Raw genomic sequence first — 24016 nt, 5'->3', positions numbered from 1 at the left:
GGCGTATATCCTTCAAGCCTGCTTAATGCCTGACTAAGCCTGGGGCCTCTGGCTGCAGCTGCTTCTGGAGGATGGCTGATGGTCTGCTGCTGCTTGGAGGCAGCATCCCAGAGACTGGCCTGAGCTGGCCTAGGCAGACAAAATAAGACCATCTCTCCCTTGTTCCATCTGCTTAATAGAGACCAGAGAGGACTCCAGCCTGGCCTAGTCCCATATGGAATTTGGTCTGTTGTGTGTCTGAGGATAAGGGTCCAGTCCCCACCTACCTCTCCCAATGAGGCAATGAATCAGGACTATGGAAGAGTCAAATACCACATTCCCCCTGCCACAGCTGAGGCTAGAAGCTCATGCCAGGGGTCATGTGGCATGGTGTGGTCTGCAGAATGGGGCTTGTGGGTTGGCAGGATGCAGTTTACATTGAGGCTTCCTGATGGCTGGCTATCTTGTCCAGTTGGATTGCAGAGGACTCAGGAAGACCTAAAGACATGTTGGGACAGGGATTTCACTTAAGTATTTCTGTGTCTTCCTCCAGTGTGACCCCTACATCAAGATCTCTATAGGGAAGAAGTCAGTGAGTGACCAGGATAACTACATCCCCTGCACTCTAGAGCCTGTATTTGGAAAGTAAGTGGGGAGCAGCTTGACCTTGGGTGCAGAAGCTGGTCTGTATAACCCACAGTTCAGTGGGTGGACATAGCTGCCACTGGGCTGTCCCTGTCCCTTGGAATAGAATTGTGTCCCCTACATCTTGCCTGTATGTGGGTGCAGCCTCCCTAGTCATTCTTTATGTGCTAAAGGCTTGCTTAGAAGACACTCCTGGTTGAACACAGAAACATTTATCTTTTAGATCAGAAATCTACATGGAAGCTCAAAATATGCATTTGTTAATCTTTTTAGATGAACTTTTTTGGGGGAATAATTTTAGATGTACAGAAAAGTTTCAGAGAGAGAGAGAGAGAAAGGGAGAGAGAGAGAGAGAAGGGGGGAGGGAGAGAGAGAGAGAGAGAGAGAGAGAGAGAGAGAGAGAGAGAGAGAGAGAGAGAGAGATCTCATTTATCCTTAATTCAATTTTCCCCGCTGTTAACAACTATGGCACTTTTACCCAAATGAGAAAAGTGACACTGATGCATTACTATTAACTAAACCCTAGACCTTATTAGAATTTAAGTCTTTTTACTGCCCAGAGCCACATAGTATACCATGTTGCATTCAGCAAGTGCTCTCTTTCGGTGTTCCACATGTTTCTGTGGTGGAGAGCTTAGAGAAGAATGTAGACCCCAGATAGACAGATGATTCTGGAAATCTAAGAGCATGGGAAAGAAGAATCAATGCCGATGGTGTGGGGATAGCTCCTAGATGTCCTGATTACTTTTTGGTTGTGAGCTTATGTTGGCAAAGGGAGGCTGATGGCTATTCCTCTAGCATCTGCATAAGAAGCCTAGAGTTTCCATATCATCAAGTAGCACTTTGCATTCATAAACTGGTATCTGTTTGCTTAGTGGGGTCACTCAGCATGCAGCCAGGACTTAGTCATCTTGGAGAAATGCAGTTTTGAAGGGGAAACAATTCTGACCAACAGTAAGCCACTACTAAGCTGGGATTTGAGGGAAGATGGGGGATGGGAGAGAAGAACTCTGGTGAGCTCCAGTGGCTGACACAGGGCCATGGGTTAGTAGTGGTGATGGGCAGTGGATGGGCCTGTCCCAAAATATGTGTGTTTGTGTGCACGCACACCCAGGACAGGTCATAGGGTGAATGTAAGAACATCCCTGCCACTTTTGTTGCCCGTCTTCACAAAATCATGGCCAAAGCTGGTGTGCCTGCTTCTTGCAGATCACAGCAGAAGTGCTTTCATTGCACAACTCATGAGACAATGAAAACACAACTTCGTTGTTGTCTGCCAGTACCCTGTAGAGTAAGCTTCCCCCTTTCCTGAGTGAACTCTGCTGCAGGCTTTTCTGGCCACTTTAAGGTCAGCCACTTCATAAGTCACAAATGTACAGTCTCAGGGCTGAAACCAGGATGCTCATCCTTGTATAACCTGAACACTCTGATAGCCATAGAGAGGTGTTTCCCCTTTCTCTGGCCATCTGGGTTAGCTTTGTACAGCATGTAGGTGAGTAAGGGACTTTGTCTGCCTCCTTTACCCTATTTAGTGTTCTCCCTACCCCAGCTCTAGCCAGCCACTAACCCTGAAAGGCCAGGACTAGGGAAGTTCATAGTAGGGGAGAACTCCATCCCAGGCGCCAATTGCTTCTGTTGTCCGGACATTCTCTGGGTAACAGATGTTTCAAGTCAATTGATTTTCTTGTGGGTGCTTTCCAGAGGCTCCCAGACTCCCTTCTGAGCCTCTCCACTGCTCCTCCTGAATCTGGCAGATGGTGTCTCCCTTTAGCTGGACAACACCCACCTCCTGGTCTTCAGATGGTCTACTGCACAGTTGGAACCTCGTAAGGTCCCATGGAATAGAGCAAGATTCACAGCAGCTAAATCTGGCTTCCAGGTGGCCCCATCTCTTCTGCAGGAGGAAAACACTCTCATGTTCCTCACCCAACCACAGATAGGAGTGCAGCTCCTCCCAAATGTCCCCTGCCTTCTCCTTTCTGCTGCATTAGCACTCTTGAACACAAGTCTGGTAGCAGGCTTGTGTCTCCCACCTGCAGGAAACTCATTTCAAGAGAAGGGAGCGCACCTCCATCTTGATCCCTCATGATGATGAGGGGCTCAGACTCCACAGAAGCTCTCTCCCAAGAAATCTTTTCATGAGCCCTTCCTCCATGCCACCCTAGAAGTCAGGGTGCAGCCTCAAAGTCCAGAGAACAGGTCCTGGGGCATCCCTTTGGTAGATTCCAGAGATCTGGCACCTGGCTGTGGAGTTTCATATTTCTTGTCTCCTGGCGTCCTGGTGGAAACTTCAGTTTTAACATTCTGTTCCATTTCACTTGTTCATTCTTGGGTCTTCCAGGTAGGCACCTTGCAGAGTGCCCCACTCAGTTTGTTTGGGAAACATGGCACACACACACGCACACACACACACACACGCACACACACACACACGCACACACACACAGACACGCACACAAATTTTGACAAGACCCATACAGTTGTGCCGAGGATGGTGTGCTCTAAGATGACAGGAGACCTGAGGATGGTGGATTCCCAGGGATAGCTTTTGAGCTCCCACTCTCATCCTGTTGCTCCTTGAGTTCCCACAGAGTCTAGTGACAACAGGGAGGTGGTAGGATCCTGACATATCCTTTCCACAGGATGTTTGAGTTGACTTGTACTCTGCCCTTGGAGAAGGACCTGAAGATCACACTCTATGACTATGACCTCCTCTCTAAGGATGAGAAGATAGGGGAGACAGTCATCGACCTTGAGAACAGGCTGTTGTCCAAGTTTGGGGCTCGCTGTGGACTCCCACAGACCTACTGTGTGTAAGTGCTTGGTGCTGGCTACTTCCCTGTCAACCCGCCTCCCCTATCTACTGAGTACTGCTGTGTGCTGGCCCAGGCTGAGCGTATCCCCAGGCATTCGCACCTTGAACCCAATGGGGGTTTAGTCATTCCTTCACAGATGAAGAAACTGAGGACTAGAGATATTATGGCTAGTAACTGGTAGGATTAGGATTTGCACCCGTTTGTCTGGCTCTGAGGATCTGGTCCTTTCTCACATTGTTGTAGTCCACATCTCTCTAATGTACCACTGAGGCCTGCAGAGGGCTGGACACTTGGAAAGAGAGAGAAGGAGGGAGAGAAGGAAAGGAAACGGGCTGTGGGACACATGGACTCCAGCTGGGCCTTAAGGGGAATTATGTGATGGTCTGCCTTGGGAATTCATGTATGTACAGCACCCTCTTTCTACCATATTGAGTCTTATTTGGATCTGATCCTCTTAGTAGAGATTAGAAACATCTGAGTTCCAATTCCATAGGTACTTAAGTCCTTTACAGTTTTTCCATCTGTAGAATGGGGATGAGTGATCAGATGAGGTGGGTGATGCTATGTGGGGGTACCCAGATCTTTGCAGGCCTCGGCCTCTGTCAGTGCCCTTGGAGTGCTTCATCTTTGTCTTGTACTTGGGCCTCAGCTCTGGACCGAACCAGTGGAGGGACCAGCTCCGCCCCTCCCAGCTCCTCCACCTCTTTTGCCAGCAACACAGGATCAAGGCCCCCTTGTACCGGACAGACCATGTGATGTTTCAGGATAAAGAATACAAGATTGAGGAGATAGGTGAGCTGCCACTTGACTCCCAAACCACAGTGGGCTCTCCCTCTTCACCCCTCTCTCATCAGGACCCGTTCTGTCATAAAGGGCTAACCGGATATAACGCACATCATCAGGGAGAGGGTTGCAGCACAGGACTAAACTTGCACTTGGTACTTTTGGGACTGGTACATACCTGTAATTCCATTGTAAAAATTAGAGGTCAGGGGGTCAAAGTGAGGCTAGGGTCATATCTCCATCCAAGACCATGTTGGGGCCCAGTTGAAGGTAAGATTGGGGGTGAGTCTGAAGCCAGATCAGACTTAGGATCAGTTTCCTTCTGGGTGTGGTAGTTAGACTTTGGTCAGAGTTTAGGGTACACCTGCCTCTGAGAAACAATTTTCCACTTGAATTGGACGAACCTGCCAGCTATTGGTGCACCTTCCAAACCCCTAAGCACCTAAACATCCAAAGGGCAGGCAGGGCCGGGGATTTAGCTCAGTGGTCCTGCCGCCTGCCTTGAAAGCACAAAGACCTGAGTTCGATCCCCAGTAGCAAAAAAAAAAAAAAAAAAAAAGGACAAAGGGCAGGCAGAAGGCCTCAGGCACCCCCACCTCGCCCCAGGTTCTGTCTGACATTGGTAACTGAGAATCCTCCCACATGCTCTCCATGTGTCTGAGATGCCCACAGGCCTGCATTGCCCACCCAGAGCAGCTCAGACTCCCTGGAGGTGTTTACTGGCCCAGCTGGCCCCTCACCTTCTGCTTGTTTCAGAGATGTTTGATGTCAGAGCTGGTGCTGAGGTTATAAAAGGAAATGGTGGCTTTGATGCCCCATACCCAAATCCCCCTCCTCCTTCTTGTGTTCTGTTTTCCTGGCTCTCCCAGCTCATAGCTGAGCTAGGCTTGGCCAATGGGCAACCCCCTCCCCACCACACACACACATTCCCTTTTCCTATGTAGCATGCATCTGTTTTAGGGGCCATCTCATTTCCTCCAGTGGCAACTGTTGTTCTGTGAGCAACTTTTAGCACAGGGACCAGGGTTTGTGGCTATAAAGTGGTGAGATCTAACATCTGCCTGATTTTAAAGGTGAAGCGATTGAGGCCCAGAGTGGTTAATGGTTTTCCCAGAGTCATCAGCCATCTAGGAGCGCAGTCAGATTCCTGGCCTCTGCAAAGTTGTGCCTCTTCCTATGGGGTCCTATTAATGTGGGCAGAACAGGTTTGATTGGTGAACAAACGTGTGTGTGTGTACATGAGAATTTGTGTTTTTTGATGTACCTAGGCACATCTGAATGCATACACCTGTGTGTGTGTGTGTTTCTGTGTGTGCACATGCATGTGCCCACCTCCTGCTCTGCCCTAGGGCCTCTGGCACAGAGTCTCCAAGTTCATGGTGCTCCAAGTTCATAGAAGGAATAGGCTTTGGCAGACAAAGAGGATTTGTGTTGGTGGAGAAGAGGAAGTAGAACTTTGCAGAAGAACTTTGCAGGCTACTCAATGTCAGGACTTCCCCATGTCTTCTCCCATCCTCAACACAAGCCCCGGAAGGCAGAAGCCACATCTGGAAAGCATTAGGGGAGGAAGGGAATGATCAGGGCTGGTCATACACCTTTCATAATTGAGCTTGGGATTCCAGTTGCCCGGCTGCCCAGGTGTGGGTCTTCTCCATGCTTCAGGTTTCACGTCTGTGAAATAATGCTAATGATAGCACTTAGCTTCCAGGCCCTTGTAAAGATTCTGTTAAAATCTATGCAGAACAGTGCCTAGCGCATGGTTTACACTCTAGAAGTGCCTGCTATTACTGGTGTTATTTTATCCAGTGCTACTAATAGGATGACTTAATGTGAATCAGAACCTAGTATAGCAGCACTAAGATGGCAGGTCTAGGGTGTTCTGAGGTTTGGAGTTGGAAGCAATCAGAGAAGACTTCCTGGAAGAAATAGACTTTGGCAGACAAAGAGGATTTGTGTTGGTAGAGGAGCAAGTAAACACAATAGCAGGGGAATAATGGATTTTAAGCCATGAGCCTGGTTTCCCTGATGGAAAGTGAGACATAAGGACCAGATGTCAGTTGTCTCTGGGCTGGGGTAGGGTTGTGGGGTTAAAGGAATTCCCGGGGCTGTCAAGTGGTCCTGCCCAACCTGTGCACAGGGAAGCCCTGTCGTCTTTCGGGCATTTGGCAACTTTTTGTCTTCTCTCTGAGCCAGAGGCTGGAAGGATCCCAAACCCACACCTGGGCCCAGTGGAGGAGCGTCTGGCTTTGCATGTCCTTCAGCAGCAGGGGCTGGTCCCCGAGCACGTAGAGTCACGGCCCCTTTACAGCCCTCTGCAGCCGGACATCGAACAGGTACAGCACTGACCCTTAGATTCCTTTCAACCCAGAGAACCCTTCTCCAGGGACAGTATGAGCATCCAGGCAACCCACTGGGGACCTTGGGTGTGGCCAGTTCCTCTCTGATCCATTTCTTTTCAGTATGAATGGTTGCTACTGCTGCAAGGGATCTCAGGGCCTGGTGTCCCCTCCTACTTCATTGTGGGAGAAACAAGGCCAAGTGCCTCTTTTAGCCATGCTTAGCCAGCCTCTGACTTATGTCTGACATTTTGGGGCCTACTATTTCAATCTGGCCTTCGATGTCCCCTTGCCCACTACAACCATTCAATGGCTCTGTCTCAGGTCCCCAGCTCTGTGCAGTGGGGTCTTCAGACAGGGTGGCCAGCACCATAGGACAAAATGGCATAGAAACCCACAGAGTTCAGTCAACAGGAGGGCTGGGGTGCCCTCCCATGCTACAGGAGGGTGAACACAGATAGCAGGTTTGAGACTGGGCAGGGGAGGCTTCCTGGAGGAAGTAAGCTCAGAGATGGGTTCTGGAGGAGGAGGAGGAGAGAAAGGGATACATTCGAAAAGAAAGACCAAGTGAGCCCTGAAGATGCCTTTGCAAGAAACAATCCCTTTCCCTAGGCAGCTTGGCTGCTACCCCTCCCAAGGTAGCATAGGTGTTAAATGTTGAAAGTGACTTAACCAATTCTTTCAATCCCTGCTCTTTAAGATGATGTTGTAGTCACTTTCTCATGTTGAGACACAGTACCTGACACACACAACTTAAAGGAGGCGAGGTTTATTTGGGCGTATAGATTTTAGAGGGTTCAGTTCCTAGCTGGTTGGCTCCAAGGCAGAAATGGCATGGTGGAAGGGTCTGGTGGAGGAAAGCTGCTCACATCATGGCAATCAGCAAGCAGAGCACAAAGGGAAGAGCCAGGGAGGGAAATACACCCTTCCATATTACTGCCACAGCAACCCGACTCTTCTGATTAGGGCCTACCTCCCACCAGCACACTCAGCTGCTGAACTTACCAATGGATTGAATCTAAACATGATTGCAGTACCCACATGATCCAATCACCTTCCCAAAGCCCCACCTCTGGACAGATGAGGCTCTGGGGAGACAATCTAGATGTAAACCATAACAGATGAGGACAAAAATCACAGCTGGCTTTCAGAGAGGGAGGCACCAAGGGTTGAGCAGTCCTGGAGACCTTCTAGGATATGAGTACACCATTCCCCTGGCACCTTGAGACTCGGCTTACACATCACCATCTCTCAGAAGCCCACCCAAGTCAGTGGCCTGAGAGGACAGAGGATCACCTCTGCAGTTGGCTCTGCAGTCCTTTGCTTAGCAACCCTGCCCTATAGGGTGGTGAGCTTCTTCCTGGCAGGCCTGGGCTTTCTCTGTCCTGCTGCCCAAGTGCCTGGCACAGAGCAGGTGTTTAGTAACTGTTGCTAGATGAAAGGGTGGTAGAATGGACTCATGCACGTCTCATCCTCAGGGAAAGCTGCAGATGTGGATCGACATATTTCCAAAGGCTTTGGGGCGGCCTGGACCTCCATTCAACATCACTCCCAGAAAAGCCAGAAGGTGACTGACAGCCACAGGCTCTGAGCTGAGTTGGAGGCAGGAGGGTTGAAGCCAGGAGTGGGTGGGGCCAGGAGGTGACCTCTGTCTGGCCAGGCTTTGGGACATTTGGGCTTCAGAGCACGGATTCTATTTGGACCTGGCTGAGTCTCCAGCCAGGTGGGCATCAGGTCTGGGATGAGCTGACTGCTCAGTGGAGGGCATCCCATCCCCTGCTGGGAAATCTATGTGGATTTGATTCTCCTTCCTCCCTGCAGATTTTTCCTGCGATGTATTATCTGGAACACCAGAGATGTGATACTAGATGACCTCAGCCTCACAGGGGAGAAGATGAGTGACATTTACGTGAAAGGGTAGGAGCCATCACCTGGGGCAGCTCACAGCAATGTCCCTACTCCCTTGGGAGGGACCCAGCAGGCAGGGCTCTGTGGTGGGGAAGGGGAAAGCAGCAAGCTTCGAAGGAGGGTCTCACAGGGGTGGTATCCACCTTTGGAGTGGTCCACCGCCAGATTTCTTCTTCAGCACTCACTTTTGGGCTAAAATTGCAAGACGTGAGGACACCTATAGAGTGGCTGAGATGTTAAACATTTTTTAACTTATGGTGCATTTTGTGCGTCATGAAATTTCCCTAGGAATTCTATTTTCATTATTGTTTAACCGAGTTCTTTACCATTGTGCTTCATCATGGGAGTTATACAAATGAAGTGGAAATCTAATGAGACAGGACATTTATACATCTATATATGTGTGTCTAGTTGGATGGTCGGCTTTGAAGAACACAAGCAGAAGACAGATGTGCATTACCGTTCCCTGGGTGGTGAGGGCAACTTCAACTGGAGGTTTGTTTTCCCCTTCGACTACCTGCCAGCCGAGCAGGTGTGCTCTGTTGCCAAGAAGGTGGGTGTCCCTCCTAGCCCAGTGCTCCTGGCCTCAGGGTTTACATTGCCTGCAAGATTTCATCACCCGTCCCCTCACTGCCATTGTTACCACCAACATTGCCCCATCAGTGTGGACACTCCCGGCCCTTCTCTCAGTACCTCTAAAACTGTCATTGCCTCCGCTGCAGTCCACTTCTCCCTCCTCTTTTACCATCATTGCTGTCACTAGCACTGCCACTATCCGTGGGCACTCCACAACCATACATGCTACATCCATCCTGTAGAGCTAAGTCTAAATCCTGCAACCACTGTCTTCCTTCCTATCCCAGACAAACTCAGCAGCAGGAAGGCTCCTGGGGTCCAAGTGGGAGGACTCAGGAAACTCAGCATGGCCAGTAAAGGGGTAGAGGGCTGGACCCTATTGGAGGAGCTTCTGAAGCAATGGCCTGGAATGTAACTGAGTTGTCCGTAGGACTGAGGGTGCTGTGGTTAAGTTCCTCTGGCTACCTTGTCTCCTACAACTGTCTGTTGCCTGTTGTCCTCTCCAGGCTGGACAATCATTAGGAAAACTGCCTTCTGTACCTGCCAGCCTCTCTTTACCCCCCACCTCTTTCTAAAGGTACTTGGGGGACAGGCCAGCATCAGCCAGTGGGGAGAAGTAGATCTGATGACCTCAGACTCTGCATTTCAGCATCTCCTAGTTTAGGTCTTATCTGGGCCTCTTTTACCCCTGAAACAGGCAGAGCTCTCAGGCAGCTCCCTTCTCCTGGCTGCACCAGGGAACAGCACCATAGCACAGGGAAGGGGGTGCTATTGGCACAGAGGGCCTCCAGGCCAGGCTGGCAGGAGGCAGAGGGCCCATTGGGTCTTTTAACTATCTTCATCCCACCTAGTATTGATTGCTACTTGGAGGTCCTTTGATGTTCAAGGGGGCAAATGCCTCTGTTTAGGTCCTGCTGGTCTGATTTCCATCCAGAGGTGACTCAAGGCTTCAAGCCTTGAAGCTTCTGTGGCATGGCTTCAAGTAGGGAAATAAATAATGTACTTGGGCCACCTTGCTGTTTTTAATTCCCTTCATTGCATCCTCTCTGCCGGATCCTTCCCAACCCAACACATAGGATCATCCGAACATTCTGAAATCATCAAGCAAAGGAAATTATGTATTAAGCAAGGTTAAGTGGATTCTTTCACCCAGGGATCGCTGTGTGGTGCCTGCCAGAAGGGAAAATTTAGCAATAGGGTTCTGTGAAGTCAAAGAAAGTGTAGACCATTTGTAGGCTTAATCTTGTTTGCCTTTGCTCAGTGTGTTTGTCTGTCAAAAGCCTGTTTCCATAACAAAGCAGATCTGCTTCTGCTAGAGAGCAGCACATCTAGCAAGCCCTGCTGGCCTCCCTTGGCTGTGAACGAGGGAGGTCAGGTCCGGAGTAGACAGGGGAGGGCTGAGGCATCCTGCATACCCCCTGCCTGCTCACAGAGGTCTATGAGGGGCTGGGCATGGAATGGGGAAACTGAGGCTGCTCAAATGGAAGACAGGACAACTCCTTACTTTGACAGGTGGGGATGTGGAAAGGAGTGGCAGGAGAGGAGGTTCTTGCTTTTTCTTTGAAATAAGAGCTGAGGAAAAATCTGGCCCAGTGGCAGATGATTTGAGATAAATGGAAAAGGCTAGAAATAGCTGTCATGCTGATGAGAGAGAAATGGAGGAAGAAGAGAGGGGGCAGTGTGAGAGAGTGCTGATTGGTTCCACAGTGAAGAGTTACTGGCAGTTGTGAGGGCTCAGTTGGAGTTGCTGATTAAGGACTTAGGATGGCTCCATTCCAGTGGTGGTGGAATTCTGGCTCTGGTAAGAAAGGAAGGCCATGTTGAGTTGGTCCACAAGGCTGGATTGAGAAGATGAGAGGGGCTGACACACAGGCAGCCTGTTGGCCTGATGGCCCAATAGCTTGGACTTGAAGGAAGGAGAAGCCCATGGGAATGGGGGTGGAGAAGAGCGAGAGGAGTTCAAGAGTGAAAGAGAGACAGAATTGGGGAAGAACAAAAGACAGGTCCCTCCTGACCCCAGGTTCTGGGGAGAGGGTGGCTGGAGGCAGCGACTGGGAAGCTCGGAGAAGGAAAGGATTGGACAGAAACAACCCAGATGGATCTGAAGGCTGCCAGGAGGCAGGAGGGCCTGCAGCCGCCTCTTGTGGAGAAGGGACCCTGGGAAGCAGGTGGAGCTGGACCTAAAGCAGGGCACTAATTAGCTGGTCTGAGCTAAGGACAAGTCTGAGTCTGAGGCAGGTTAGTGCAGGAGTTGCTTAGCCTCTGGGTTCCCTGGGCTGCTCAGAGCCAGCCCTCTGCTGTGGGGTTCAGGGCCTCTGGCAGGCAGGCCCTCCGGGACTCCATTAACCAGACGAGACTGTCGTAAAATACAAGGTCTCCTTTCATCCGGCTGCTTTGAACCTCTGCTTGTTGCCCTGGCCGGCTCCCCACCTGGAGCCCAGCACACCCACTGGGGCCTGCCTGTGTGTCAGGCACCCACCCTGCAAATAAACAGCTAGTAAAAGGGCCCAGGCCAGAGCATAATGAGTGCCTGGGTCCTGGGGGGCTCCTTCCCCAGGCTGGAGCCCCCACCCAGCTGCTCCCACCAGGGGCTGTTTGAACCTCTGGCTCATTACCCAGCCCATAAACCAGGCCTGCCGCAGGAGCAGGAGTGAGGCTGCTGGCGGCCCTGCAGGCGGGCCTGCCGAGCTGGCCATAAAATCTTGTCAGAAGAGGAGGCACCTGCAGAAGGCTGGACAGCCAGGCTGGGGCCCAGGAATGGGGAGGCCCCAGACAGAGGCTGGGCCGGGGCCAAGCTGGGGACCTGTGTGTCTCCACCAACCCAGGAGCAGTCTGGGCTGTGGGTAGGGCAGTGTGCATGTTGACCGTGCCTCACTGGCAGTGGCCATGGCCTTTGGTTAGGGAGCTCAGTGGGAGCTGTGAGACTGTACACTGAGGCTGGGGTGGCCATGCAGCTTTGTTGTCCTCAGGGTTCCCTGGCTCCCCATGGAGGCTATGCCCCCAGACTTGGGTGGAGGGCCCTGCTCTGACCTGCTCCCAAGACCTTTTCCTCTCTTTGCTATTTGCTTGGGACAGTCACAGTGAGAGAAGGGAGGACAGGCCATGGTGAGTGGGAAAATCTAGTTATAACCTTTGGTTTGAGTTTGGGTTGAGTGTGACCCAGGGGCCAACCCTGGCCCATACCCATCAGCTGCTGCGTGAGGCCTCCGACCGACTCTCCCAGGATGCCCTGGTTCCCAATGGAGCTGGGGTGGGAGAAGGGCCTGGACCGTCCTTCCAGCATAAGTGCTGGACCTTCCCGATAGGGCAAGCTCCTGGAGGTGAAAGGGGGTGGTAAGGAAGGATCCAGGGTCCTGGTCCCAGTGCCAGCTCTTTATGTCTGTGTCATGGTTCTTTCCAGTAACAGCCAGAGGAGGTGGGGAACCCCAGATTCTCAGCCAGCCCACCATGACCTCACGATCACATACACAGAGCAGGGGTGGGCAGCCTCTGGGCTCCTTGGGGTTGCTGCAGAGCCAGCCCTCTGCCATGGGTTGAGAGCAGGACCCTGGAATCCAACTGCCTGAGTTTGAATTTCAGCTGGAGGGACCTCTGCTTCTCTGATCTTGCTTCCCTTTCCCTTCTCTGCCCGTCTGGGTCAGGATGCCTTCTGGAGGCTGGACAAGACCGAGAGCAAAATCCCAGCACGAGTGGTATTCCAGATCTGGGACAATGACAAGTTCTCCTTTGATGACTTTCTAGGTGAGCCTTGTTTCTGGTAGGCTCTGAGCTGCACTTTGAGAGCTGCCTCAGAACCCCTGCTGTGCATGTGGGCCTTTGGGATTCCCAGCAGGAGGTGTGGTTCTCCTTTCTGCCTTCAGGGAGCTTAGGGTCACTGAGTCCTCAGGGCTGAGTGAAGTATATGCTCACAGGCTGAAGTCAGCTCAGGTGTGTGCTGGCTGTTGACTGCCTAGCCTCATGCTTCACGGGATGCTCCCACCTCACCCAAGTTTAGTCAGACTGAGCCAGAAATCAAGGGGCTCAGTCACTGTTCATAATTGACCAATCCGGTGAACAGACACCAGCTCAGTCCTCACAGCTCCCAGACAGGGTTTTGGTGAGTTCTGGATTTGGGAAACAGGGAGCTAGGGTGAAAATGGGCAGTGAGGTATCCCTAGAGGGCTGTCATGTGGGCATTAGGAAGAGAACACTTTTAAGTGACTAGCAGGTTGGACCAGCTAGTATTAGCTGGCTCATTAGCCTTAAATGGTTATAACAAGATAAGTGGAGGTTTTTAATAAAAATGAGAGTGTATTCTATTGCACAGAGCTAAATCTAATAAACTTTCTTGCAGTTGTTTGATTATATCAGCCAAAAAATGAATATAAAGATTAACCCTGAAAACATGGCCTATTCGTGCAGTGGGACATTATTCAGCCATAACAACAAATATGGACACACATGAGAACGTGGGTGAACCTTGAGAACATGCTAAGTGCAAGAAGCCAGATGCAAAAGGACAAATACTGCATGACTCTATGTATAAGAGATGCCACACAGGCAGAAACATAGAGAGGAAGAATAGATTAGTGGGCACTGGGAGGGAGGAGGAGAGGGAGCAACTGCTTATGGGTACAGAGGTTTCTTTTGGGGGCAATGAAGTGTTCTGGAACTAGATGCTGGTAATGTTTGCAAAACTCTGTGAATATACTAGAAAGCACTGATTTACCCCCTTGAAAGTGTTTAAAGTGGTGAATTTTATGTTATGTGAATTTTACCTCAATTGAAAAAATGTGAAGCTGTGAAAAAGGCAGCCTGGAAAGTCAGGAGCCCCAGCTTCTAGTTCTACTCTACCGCCTGGGAACAAGGCGGCCTTGAGGAGACCACTGATACCCTCCTGGGTGCCCTTGGTTGCAGAAATGGAAGCTGGTCTTTGCTGAGGCCTTATTCTTGCAGGGAGCATCTGAGGAGCATCTCTGGGCAGGGGAGGGCTGCCTGCCCCTTGGGCTGCTCTTCGTTTCTGATCCCTACCACTTGTGGTCCAGCCATCAGCACATAGAGGACTACGAGCTGCAACAGGACTTTGTTGTACAATAGTCAGATGTAAAACTGATGGCACCACATTTGAATTTTGTATTTTACATTTTCTGTATATAATTCCCATAAACTAGCAATGCTGGATCCCCACTTCTTTTTTTTTTTTGGGTACCGGGGATCGAACTTGGGTCCTTGTGCTTATGCAGCAGGTGGCAAAACCACTGAGCTAAATCCCTGGCCCCATCCCCACTCCTTAATCTCACCACCCAGAGATAACCTCCATTCATATTTGGCATATACTATTATATTGTGCATTATTGCAGATATAAACAAACATATATATTATATGCATCTATGTGTACCTATATGTATGACTTACATATATAGTCATATATGCAGTATAGGAATGGGTTTATACTATGTATTCTGTTTTATATCCTGAGCTTTGGAAAATGTAATACTTTAAGAACATCCTTTCTGGTCACTAGTTATTTATCTATGTTGACATCTGATGTTCCAACCTACAGATAGACCCTATTTTGCTTAGGTAATCTTTTGATGGATATTAGGCCAGCTTCAGATTTTCCAGTGTGAGTGACAACCCAGGGTGGACATCTTTGGACCCTTTGCTTTTATTAACTCTAGGAGGTAGGTTTGTGAGTTTTTGAAAATTTAGTGTATTTTTTGGTAACATGTTGTTCATTTGCCCTCCAGAAAGGGTTTTACTTTTTAATGTTTTTTCCTATGCTCTGTTTGTACAAGGGTGCCATTTCCCCTAAACTTCTGCTACCATTGCTGCATTTTAAAAATTGCCAACACTATCTCTCTTTTTTTATTTCTTATTTGCATTTATTACTTGTGAGATATAAACACACACACTTAATCCCAGCATCACACTCTTAATCCCATTACATACCCTAGATCCAGCCACCTCAGAAAACCCCCACCTATGACTACATGAGGCTTTGTGGGGACCTCTAGACACAAGCCATAACAGTACAGGTGATAAAATATTATTCAGTCATTAAAAAGAATTTTACTGATTTTCACTACAGTGTTGATGAACCTTGGAAACATTATGCTAAGTCAAGTAAGCCAGATACATATGAACAAATATTCCACTAATGTGAAATATCCAGAAGGGGAAAATTCATAAGGACAGAAAGTAGTCTAGCGGGTATTAAGGGTCAAAAGGGAGGGGAGTGGGGAGTTATTGTTTAATAGGTACAGAGTTTCTGGTTGAGGATGAAACTTTTTGGAAATAATAATGGTTGCACAACACCATGACTGTAATCATTGCCACTGAATTGTATGATTAAGAATGGTCAAGGTGACAAATTTTATATTATATATATTTTTTCCACAATAAAAAAGTTTTTTTTAAATTGATGAATAGATGTACAAGGACAAGAGTTTGTGGGATTTGACATGTGGCTAGGCCAGCAATAGAAGCTAAGGAGGTGACAGTGACCTTTTCTTAGTTTTTTTAAAAAAAGCTAGGAAGCCTTAGGCTGGCAGTGATTGAAAAGCCTCTCAGCCAAAGAACCTCTCTGTCACAGGCTTCCTGCAGTTGGATCTCAACCGCATGCCTAAGCCAGCTAAGACGGCCGAGAAGTGTTCCTTGGACCAGCTGGATGACACTTTCCACCCAGAATGGTTTGTGTCCCTTTTTGAGCAGAAGACGGTGAAGGGCTGGTGGCCCTGTGTAGCAGAAGAGGGTGAGAAGAGGATCCTGGCGGTGAGTCTGCTTCCACCAGCCCCCGTGGACGGCACAAGTGGCTCCTTCCTTGGAGACTAGTGGGCACACATATGGTTGGCCTTCCTGCCTTTTCTTCTGCTCTCTATTTTCTGAAGCCTTCCCTCTCTTCCCTTTTGACCGATTCCCAGCCTTCCTCTCCCTGCTTGAGGCTCACATCGCAGAGGAAGCCTGTTTAAATTGAAAGATGAAGTGCTTATATTCCACTTGTTGGCCTTAACAGGGATCTGGGCCCTGGGTTCCCTGGGATCTGGACTTCCTCATAGATGGATGGGGGTCATGTGCTTCCCATTTGAGCAAGACCCTCCCGAGGAACATTCTTGCTCTGCTGTCCTTGTGGAGAAGCCAGCTGTGGTGGTGGTGGGAGTAGTGGCTGAAGAACCATCCTTCCCACTGTCCTCCGCCCATCAAGTCCAGACTAGAAGCGAGGAGGAAGTTAGTCTCTGACAGTTTACTTAGAAGCAGCAGGCAGCCAGCCAACTCTAAAGTGGCCCTTGAAATAAAATATCTTTGTTATATAAAGAATTGCAATGATTAATGAGAAATATTAACACCTCAAAGGAAAAATGAGCAAAAGGCATATATAGATAGTTCACAGGAGAAGCAAAACGTTCATTAAATGTGAAAAAAGAGGTTTATTCCTTTTAGTAATTAAAGGAATATTTTTAAATGTGGGTTTTTTGTCTATTAAATGAGTTTTTTTTAAAATGGAATGCTCATTGCTGCTGAGGATGCAGAGACAGAGCTCTTCATTTATTTCTGCTGGGAGTGTTAGTGGTTTTGCTGTGTGGGGAGGCAATTTGGTAACATGCAGCAAGAGATTAACAATATTTATGCCCTTGGACTCTGTCATCCCACTTCTAAGCTGCCTTTTAAAGAAATAACCAGATAAAATTAAAAATTTAGGTTTTGGGATGTTTGCTGCAGAATTATTTATAATATCAAAGAGTTGGAAACAACCTAAATGAACCAAAATAAGTAGTTTACTAAATAAATTATGGTCAACTAGCCATGGAATGCTTTACAGTCATTAAAAACCAAACTTTAAAGAATATATAATTATGTAGTGAAGCATACTCCTAAGTAAAAACATCAAGCTATAGAACTATATATACAGTGTGATATTTCATACACTTACAGCTGTGATTCATAAAAAACTAACAGGGCCTGTCTTCCCACACTGGAAGTATGGGTGACAGTCTCTTTTCTCCATACATTTCTGTGCTTTCTAATCTACAAGGAGTAGGTACTGCTTTTATGATTATAACAACTCTACATATTTAAAAAACAAAAATAAAGTGGTCCTTTATTTGTCCTGACTCGGCTCCTCTCCAGGGGGTGGGCAGACCCCTGACCTGGGCCTGTCTGTCTCCACAGGGCAAGCTGGAAATGACCTTGGAAATAGTAGACGAGAGTGAGCATGAGGAACGGCCTGCTGGCCAGGGTCGGGATGAGCCCAACATGAACCCTAAGCTTGAAGATCCAAGGTTAGTGCCCAGACTCTTAACTGCTGATGCCCAGGGGATAGAGGAGGGTGTAGGCCATAGTCCAGGGGGCACCCGACTGTATAGACATACAGAGGTCACAGGCCTACGTGGCTTAGAGGGGCAGGTGACAGCCATCATTTCAGGAGCAGCTGGGCTCCTCAGCTAATTCAAGAGGCAAGCACTACCAGGTACTTGTTGGTAGTGTGCCAAGCTTGCTGTCATATGGTCTGTGTATATCACGCTAGGTAATCTTCTCTGTTGGGTAGTTATTATCACCATTTTTACAGATGAGAAAACCATCTTAGTGAAGTTAAATAAAACCATTCCAACTAAGAAAGTGAAGAAGCTGAACATCTATAACCTGCTCTGATTGGCTCTGGAGTCTGATCAAGTTTTTTCCCCTCACTAAGCTGCCTTCACTGGGCCTTCTGTGTTGTGAATGTGGCTCTCACATAGCCTTTCTGCCTTAATTTTCCTGTCTGTGGAATGGAGAGACTGATCCCTGTCTCCCTTACACCACGGTCTTCTTAGGGAGACAGTGAAGCCACAGCCACATAGACACCTTGAAGGTTGCTCCTAGGTAGTCACTGAAAGACGCTCAGGGCTCAGGGCTCAGGGCTCAGGGCTGTGTTTTGTGGTTCCCCCAACACCCTATGGCATGCACAGCAGAGATCTCTCACTTTATCATAGCGCTGTCCTGAGTGCCATGGAGCTGAAAGAGAGAATGGATGGTTTTGAGGATCTTAGTTGGGAATAAAAAAATCAGCAACCATGTGTATCTAGGCAGTTGGCTTGGTTTTTCTTAGGCCCAGTGAGCTATGGTGGGCCATAGCTCACCTAACTTGCAGCCCTCAGGCTCTGGCCAGCCCCTAGGTCTGTGATCTGTGATGAAGTGCTAGGTAAGCGGGGGAGGGGAAAGGCATCCTGGTGAGGATGGTTGGGAATGGGGCTCAGCAGCATTCATACAGGACAGCACAGGTGGGGGTGTCACTGCATCATGGGTTAGGGGTGTGGGGAGGGGATGCAGACTTGAAGGGCTAAGTTCAGAGGTAGAGGCTGAGGGCCAAGAGGCTGAGTAGGTTCTGAGGGCACACTATGGAGGGCCAAAGCCTTTTGGCACGTTGTCACAAGTGGAGTGCAGGATTTGGAGAAAGTAGCCCTGCAGAGAGAGCCTTGCTGACCCCTGGGATGTTACTTCCAGGCGCCCCGACACCTCTTTCCTGTGGTTTACCTCCCCGTATAAGACGATGAAGTTCATCCTGTGGCGGCGCTTCCGGTGTGCCATCATCCTCTTCATCATCCTTTTCATCCTCCTGCTGTTCTTGGGCATCTTCGTTTATGCCTTTCCGGTGAGCAGACTTGATGGGGGAAGGCACAGATACTGACCTAGGGAAGCTCCTGGTTTAGTGGGGGAGCCCATCTTTGTCCTCAAAGAGCTCCCCTGATCGGGTGGAGAGCAGTAACCTCTGCCATGGGGAGTCTTGGACTGATAAGGAAACATGGCTCTTACTCAGAGTCCCCAGTATGGTAAGGAAACAAAGCCTAACCCTTTGGGGGCCCTTAGTCTGATGGGGGAAATTGAGTTCTCACCCTTTGTAGGGAGATACAGCTGTCTTCAGCAAGCCCCTAGAATGTGTGGTCAAAGGGGTGGCAGAGGATGGCAGAGGATGAGTCTCTTGGGCCAGGGTGGGCAGGGAACCTTCTTGTAGGAGGAGTTTGTGGAACTGGGTCTGGAAGGGAAGGGAAGAGGTAGATGCCAGAGCAGAGGAGATGGCACTTGCTAAGTCTAGACAGGGAAGAACTGGGGCCAGGAGAGGATCCCAGAGTCCCCCGAGGACCTGGGTAGGTGTCCTACTTCCCACAGTGGTGTGGGCTTGGAGAAGGGGCTGGCCCAGGAGCCCTCCTTTGGCACAGTACGCACCAGGAATCCCTTTTACTTGCTAAGAAGCCAGCTGATGCCTGAAACTGCAAAAAGCTCACCAGGGCCACACCTGTGATAGCTGGTGTGTCTCCAGCTCCATGGAGCTCTACTGGGAATGGAAGTTGTAGGGTCTGCCCTGGTTTTTGCAGTTTACCAGGAAGCCCTGTAAATGCTCCAGGCCCATAGTGACTCTTAATACTTCAGACCTTGAAGATACCACCATGTTCATACCTTATTTTTCATTTTCTTCAAACTTCAAAGGAACTCTTTAATATGAACACTTTAAACCTATATAAAAGTAGAGTAAATGGTGTAATCTATCCCTTGATACCCTGATTTTCATGGCAAAAGAACAAACATCCAGAGAAGGGAGGGGACTGGCTCTGGGCTGCACAGTGGCCCAGGGCTCACTGTGGTTGTCACTGTGGGTCCCAGTGACACACACACACTGGGTCCCCACAGTAGGCAAGTGATGAAGAATTACTCTCAGGTGAGCTCTTTGCCTTGTGAACCCTCCAGGAATGGATAGGGTGGAGATCTTTCTCCCACTGAGAGCTGGCTATGCCTTGGCAGCAGAGTGCACCTCATAGGAGCAGGAAGAGTTAAAACCACAGACCACCCCATACAGTTCCTAATGCCACAAGCTGTAAGGAGCAGCGAGGAGCACTGCTTAGTTTAGATGTCCAGGCTCCACCTATCCTGTAGGCCAGTGATGGTGAACCTTTGAGAGCTTTCAATGATACAAGCAGCCTGCTGCAGCTTACTTGCTCTAGGCTATAGCACCACTCCTCTAGGCTATAGCAACAAAGACTGATCTATAACCAGAATGGCCAGTGGATCTGGGTATAGGATAGGCCCCCTAAGCAGGCCATGGTCACCTGGGGCATCTTGTTGCAATGTTTGCAGGGCTTAGCAGAAGATTTAGGGTCAATTGGCAACACTTGACTGTGGTCCAGGGCTGGATCCAGGTTGTGGAGACCTGAAATTTGTACAATTCCAGGGACTTTTTAGGGCAGGGGATTTAGCTCAGTGGTTCCGCCGCCTGCCTCACAAGCACAAGGACCTGAGTTCGATCTCCAGAGACTTTTTAAAGCAAAGGAAGATGAGATTATAAACACAAGATCAGAAATAGATCCATGGAAGGATCCGTGCAAGTGCCATAGCCTAGGGCAAGAGGTGCCACTAGAAGTGACCTGGAATCTGGGGGAGGCCCTGGCATTTGCTTAGAGGGCACCCCAGGCTGCTGAGCAGGGCAGTGTGTGTGGCTCTCCTCTTTCGCCTGTCCTAGCCCACTTCCTTTCATCTGGGTATACATGGCTGCCCTTCCAATAGCAGTAGAGATTTTACTATGAAGGGTTACATGTCCAAGTGAGAGTGTGTCAGGCAAATGAGGAGGCAGGAGATGATGAGGCTTATGCCACCAGGAGCTCGAGGACTCCTAGGAGATACTGAGACCAGAAAATCAGGACAGCCACTGTGTGCAATGAAACATTCCATTAGGGGACTTAGCCTGGGGGGTTAGGAAAGGATGACAGGGGCAGAGCCTCACACCTATAAGCAATCTGGGGACAGAAGCTTCAGCTTTCTAGAATGTAGAGTCCTGGGCCAGTCCCTGGATGGCTGAAACAGAATCTGCCCTCAATATATAAGGTTGGAGAAATGGTATCATATAAGACAGACCTGTCGTTGAACTCTGGAATACTGTCTTTACCTGTGACTTTTTGTGTGTCCTTGGCAAGGCCCTCCGTACCAGCATGTAGAGGAGCTGAACAAAGTCAACTCAGGTCTTCTGTGACCATGGTAGCTCCTTGACCTTCCCTGGGGAGCTGCGTGTCAAGCCGAGCCTCCTCCTGAATCACCCAGGGGAAGGAAAGGGCAAGTCCCAAGTGGCATCACCACTGACTACTCTTTCTTAGTCTGTCCCCCAGCCCTTAGCCAGCTGAGCTTGTCCTGTGAGGCTCTTGGGTGGCAGACCTGTGCCTCAGGCCTCAGAAGCCTGGGGAAGGAGGCTTTGTTGCTTGACTGGGAAAAGAAGGGAAGATTTCCAGTCCCTTCCAGCCTGTGATCCTTCTTCTTCTCCCGGGGGCAGCCTTAGCTTCAGCAGACAGGAGCTGAGTAGCACTCTAGGGAGATCCCTGGTCAGAGCCCTCCACTGAATTCTGGGTTCCCACCAGCAAACATTACTCTGCTTTGAGTTCTGGAAACTGTCCTCTCTAAATGCCAACCCTGTCTTTCTCAGAGCGGACATGTAAGGGAAGATTCTAGTGAGGCTGCTAGGGCTCCAGGAGCCAGAGAAGGACTAAGGCTCTAAGCCTTTAGTTTGCTGCTATTGGTACAGCTGGGGAGTCCTGGTTCCTCCCACCCAGTCCCTCAGTCACATGGCCAGACCCATACCTATGAGGGCCAGACTGATGCGCCTCACCTGGCTTTCAGGGTAGGGTGGGGAACTATTCTGGTTATCCCAAGCCAGGCCTAGTGGGGAGGGGCCCTGAGGTAGGCTTGCCTGTCTATAACTGGCCCAATCCCCCATCCTCTTGGAAATTCCCCTGGGAGGGGTTGAGATGGCCAGCTTGTCTGATTCCTCTGGGCTCCCCCTCTCAGTGCCAGCTGGGAGCAGGGCCAGCGTGGGGAGGCAGGAGGCGATTTGGCGGAGAAGGAGGACCGGCTTTGTTTCCAGGATTGGCTTTCCCGAGCCGGCGCTGGGGAACATACTGTCCCAATTAGGAGCCCTATGTTGTGTTGTGTATGTTTTCATGGTTTTTGGAGAGAGGAGTGGGGAGGGAAGGTTCCTGTCAGTTCTGCAGCAGGCAGGACTTAGTCAAGACTGATCTACCTTTGGTGCTGACCTGTGTTACGGGGATCCCCCTACATTCCGCATCTGAACTCTCCTGAATGGGAGCGTGGTGACCAATGGTGACCATATAGGGGTATGTGTATGGGGGAATCATGGCTCTGCTTTTAGCACCTGGAAGAGCCCAGGGCAGGACTCCCTTGTCCAGATCCTGGGAGATCAGTGTCTTCTTGGCAGCTGGTTGGAACTTGGGAGTGGGCATTGGGTTGTGGAAGAGGGCAGGGAAATTTTAGCAACAGTGATTCCATACAGGAGGATGTGAGTGGTTTCAGGAAGGTGTGGGTTTGCTTGACTGGTGGGAGCACCAGGCAGGGTGGAGTGTGGACCCTAACTTGAGATGGTAGGTGCTGAGAACAAGTGTGGGCCCCTACATTCAACTTAGCCCCTAAAACTGGGCCAAACACTCTGGCTGTTCCTGCCTCAAAAGGGTCACCTTGTATCCCTGGCTCCTCCCTTTTCCAGAATTATGCTGCCATGAAGCTGGTGAAGCCCTTCAGCTGAGGACCCTCCTGCACTGGACAAGGTGGCACGGGCTGCCTTCCTGGCCCAGGACTGGCTTGCCCCCTCCACCCAGCCTAGCAGAGCTCCTGACTGTCCTGCCAGGTGGGCAGACAGATGTACTGGTACCTGCTGTAAGATTTGCCAGTGCCGTGGCCTGGGATCACCCCACCTCCACCATCTCTTTCTCCCCTACCTCCTTTTGAATCAGCTCATATGTATTTCAGTATAAAACAAGTTGAACCACAAAGCAGTGTCAGTGTGTGTCTTCACTGTCTCCGAGTCAGGGGATGTGTCGGGGGGATCAGGGTGCTGGTTAGGCACGCACCGTTTCTGGCACAGCCTTTTGGAGGCAGAAGCAGTGGGTTGAGGGCCCACTGGAATCGGTTTGTTTTGTTGTTTTGGTACCGGGGATCGAACTCAGGTCTTTCCGCTTGCAAGGCAGGAGGTGGAACCTGAGCTAAATCCCCAGCCCTTGTTTTGTTTTTTTACAAGACTGGGTGAGGTGGGGTAGGCTTCAAGAATTGGTGTCTGACCTGCCTGATACCCAACATTTTTTGCCTCCTCTCCTTCCCAGGATTTCCCTCTTTCCAAGGCTGCCCTTTGTTCAGGTGGCCAGTTATCTGAAACTTCTAATTTCCTTGCTCATACTGGGGAAGAGGGTCCACTTTGTAAAAATAGAGCACTAGAAAGTCCAGGCAGGGAGAGCAGCTGGACCTCTAGCTTTGACCTTGTCCCTGATGCTCTTAGGATTCCCATCCTCTGCTTCCTTGCTTTGCCTTAAGACACCTTTTTCTTGTGGTCTAAAGCTTGGTCTTAGCCATTGGTTTGCCTTTTCTGCAGATTTAATCTATAAGAGCAGCAGGAACAGACTTAGAGAAAACACAAAAAGCTGGAAAGCATCACTTTCAAAATTTCCAAAAGGGAAGGAGGCCTCTGCCCCTCTTGCCTGAGGGGGTTTGGAACCCTGGCTACCTCTGTTTCTGTTCTGGGAGGCTTCTATTTCCTGTTGCAGCCTGGGCCCCAACATCCCCAGGGATCCTTCCAGCCCCTCCTTGGCTCTTCACTGCACTGCTCAACCCAGGCTGAGGCCCCACCTGAGTTGGTAGGACTGGTTGGGACAGAGTTGCTGTCCAGAATCTGCCTGGGGGAAGGATCTCCATTTCCTAAAGGGGCATTTATTACTGCAGGAGAGCTTCGGGATGGAAGTGGCTATAAGCCTCAAGAACCTGGGTGGCCAATTTCAAGTCCCTGACACATGAACCCTGCAGCTAGGGACCACACCTCATACAGAACACAGGGCAGTGAGCAGGTGGGAAGCTCCAGGGAAGTTTTGTCTAGCAATGAACACACAACTGGCCTGTGCATAGCATGAGGGGCACACAGCCTTCAGAGAAGGCTGGAAGAGAGGGGCAAGAACCAGACTGCGTCTTCTAGAGGGGCT

General features: G+C 49.8%; 1 protein-coding gene across 23 annotated transcripts in view; it reads left to right on the top strand.

The window, feature by feature from the left end:
- The window catches only part of Dysf (dysferlin), a 228036-nt gene extending 205214 nt beyond the window's left edge, over positions 1 to 22822 (top strand). For all 23 annotated transcript variants that reach the window (XM_004849888.3, XM_004849885.4, XM_087215922.1 and 20 more), the window contains 12 exons: positions 533 to 624; positions 3267 to 3437; positions 4090 to 4232; positions 6417 to 6556; positions 8038 to 8126; positions 8381 to 8476; positions 8879 to 9020; positions 12685 to 12784; positions 15619 to 15797; positions 17193 to 17302; positions 18504 to 18651; positions 22537 to 22822. In XM_004849888.3, the coding sequence (XP_004849945.1) occupies positions 533 to 624; positions 3267 to 3437; positions 4090 to 4232; positions 6417 to 6556; positions 8038 to 8126; positions 8381 to 8476; positions 8879 to 9020; positions 12685 to 12784; positions 15619 to 15797; positions 17193 to 17302; positions 18504 to 18651; positions 22537 to 22575 (1449 nt within the window). In that variant the 3' untranslated portion in view covers positions 22576 to 22822. The remainder of the gene's footprint in view (positions 1 to 532; positions 625 to 3266; positions 3438 to 4089; positions 4233 to 6416; positions 6557 to 8037; positions 8127 to 8380; positions 8477 to 8878; positions 9021 to 12684; positions 12785 to 15618; positions 15798 to 17192; positions 17303 to 18503; positions 18652 to 22536) is intronic.
- Positions 22823 to 24016: the final 1194 nt, after the last annotated feature.

The sequence above is a fragment of the Heterocephalus glaber genome, unplaced genomic scaffold, assembly GCF_053883595.1.
Source record: "Heterocephalus glaber isolate CG9 unplaced genomic scaffold, H.glaber_assembly_v1.0 deba00001456, whole genome shotgun sequence".
NCBI classification, from domain to species: Eukaryota; Metazoa; Chordata; class Mammalia; order Rodentia; family Bathyergidae; genus Heterocephalus; species Heterocephalus glaber.
This window is presented reverse-complemented; position numbering and strand designations above follow the sequence as displayed.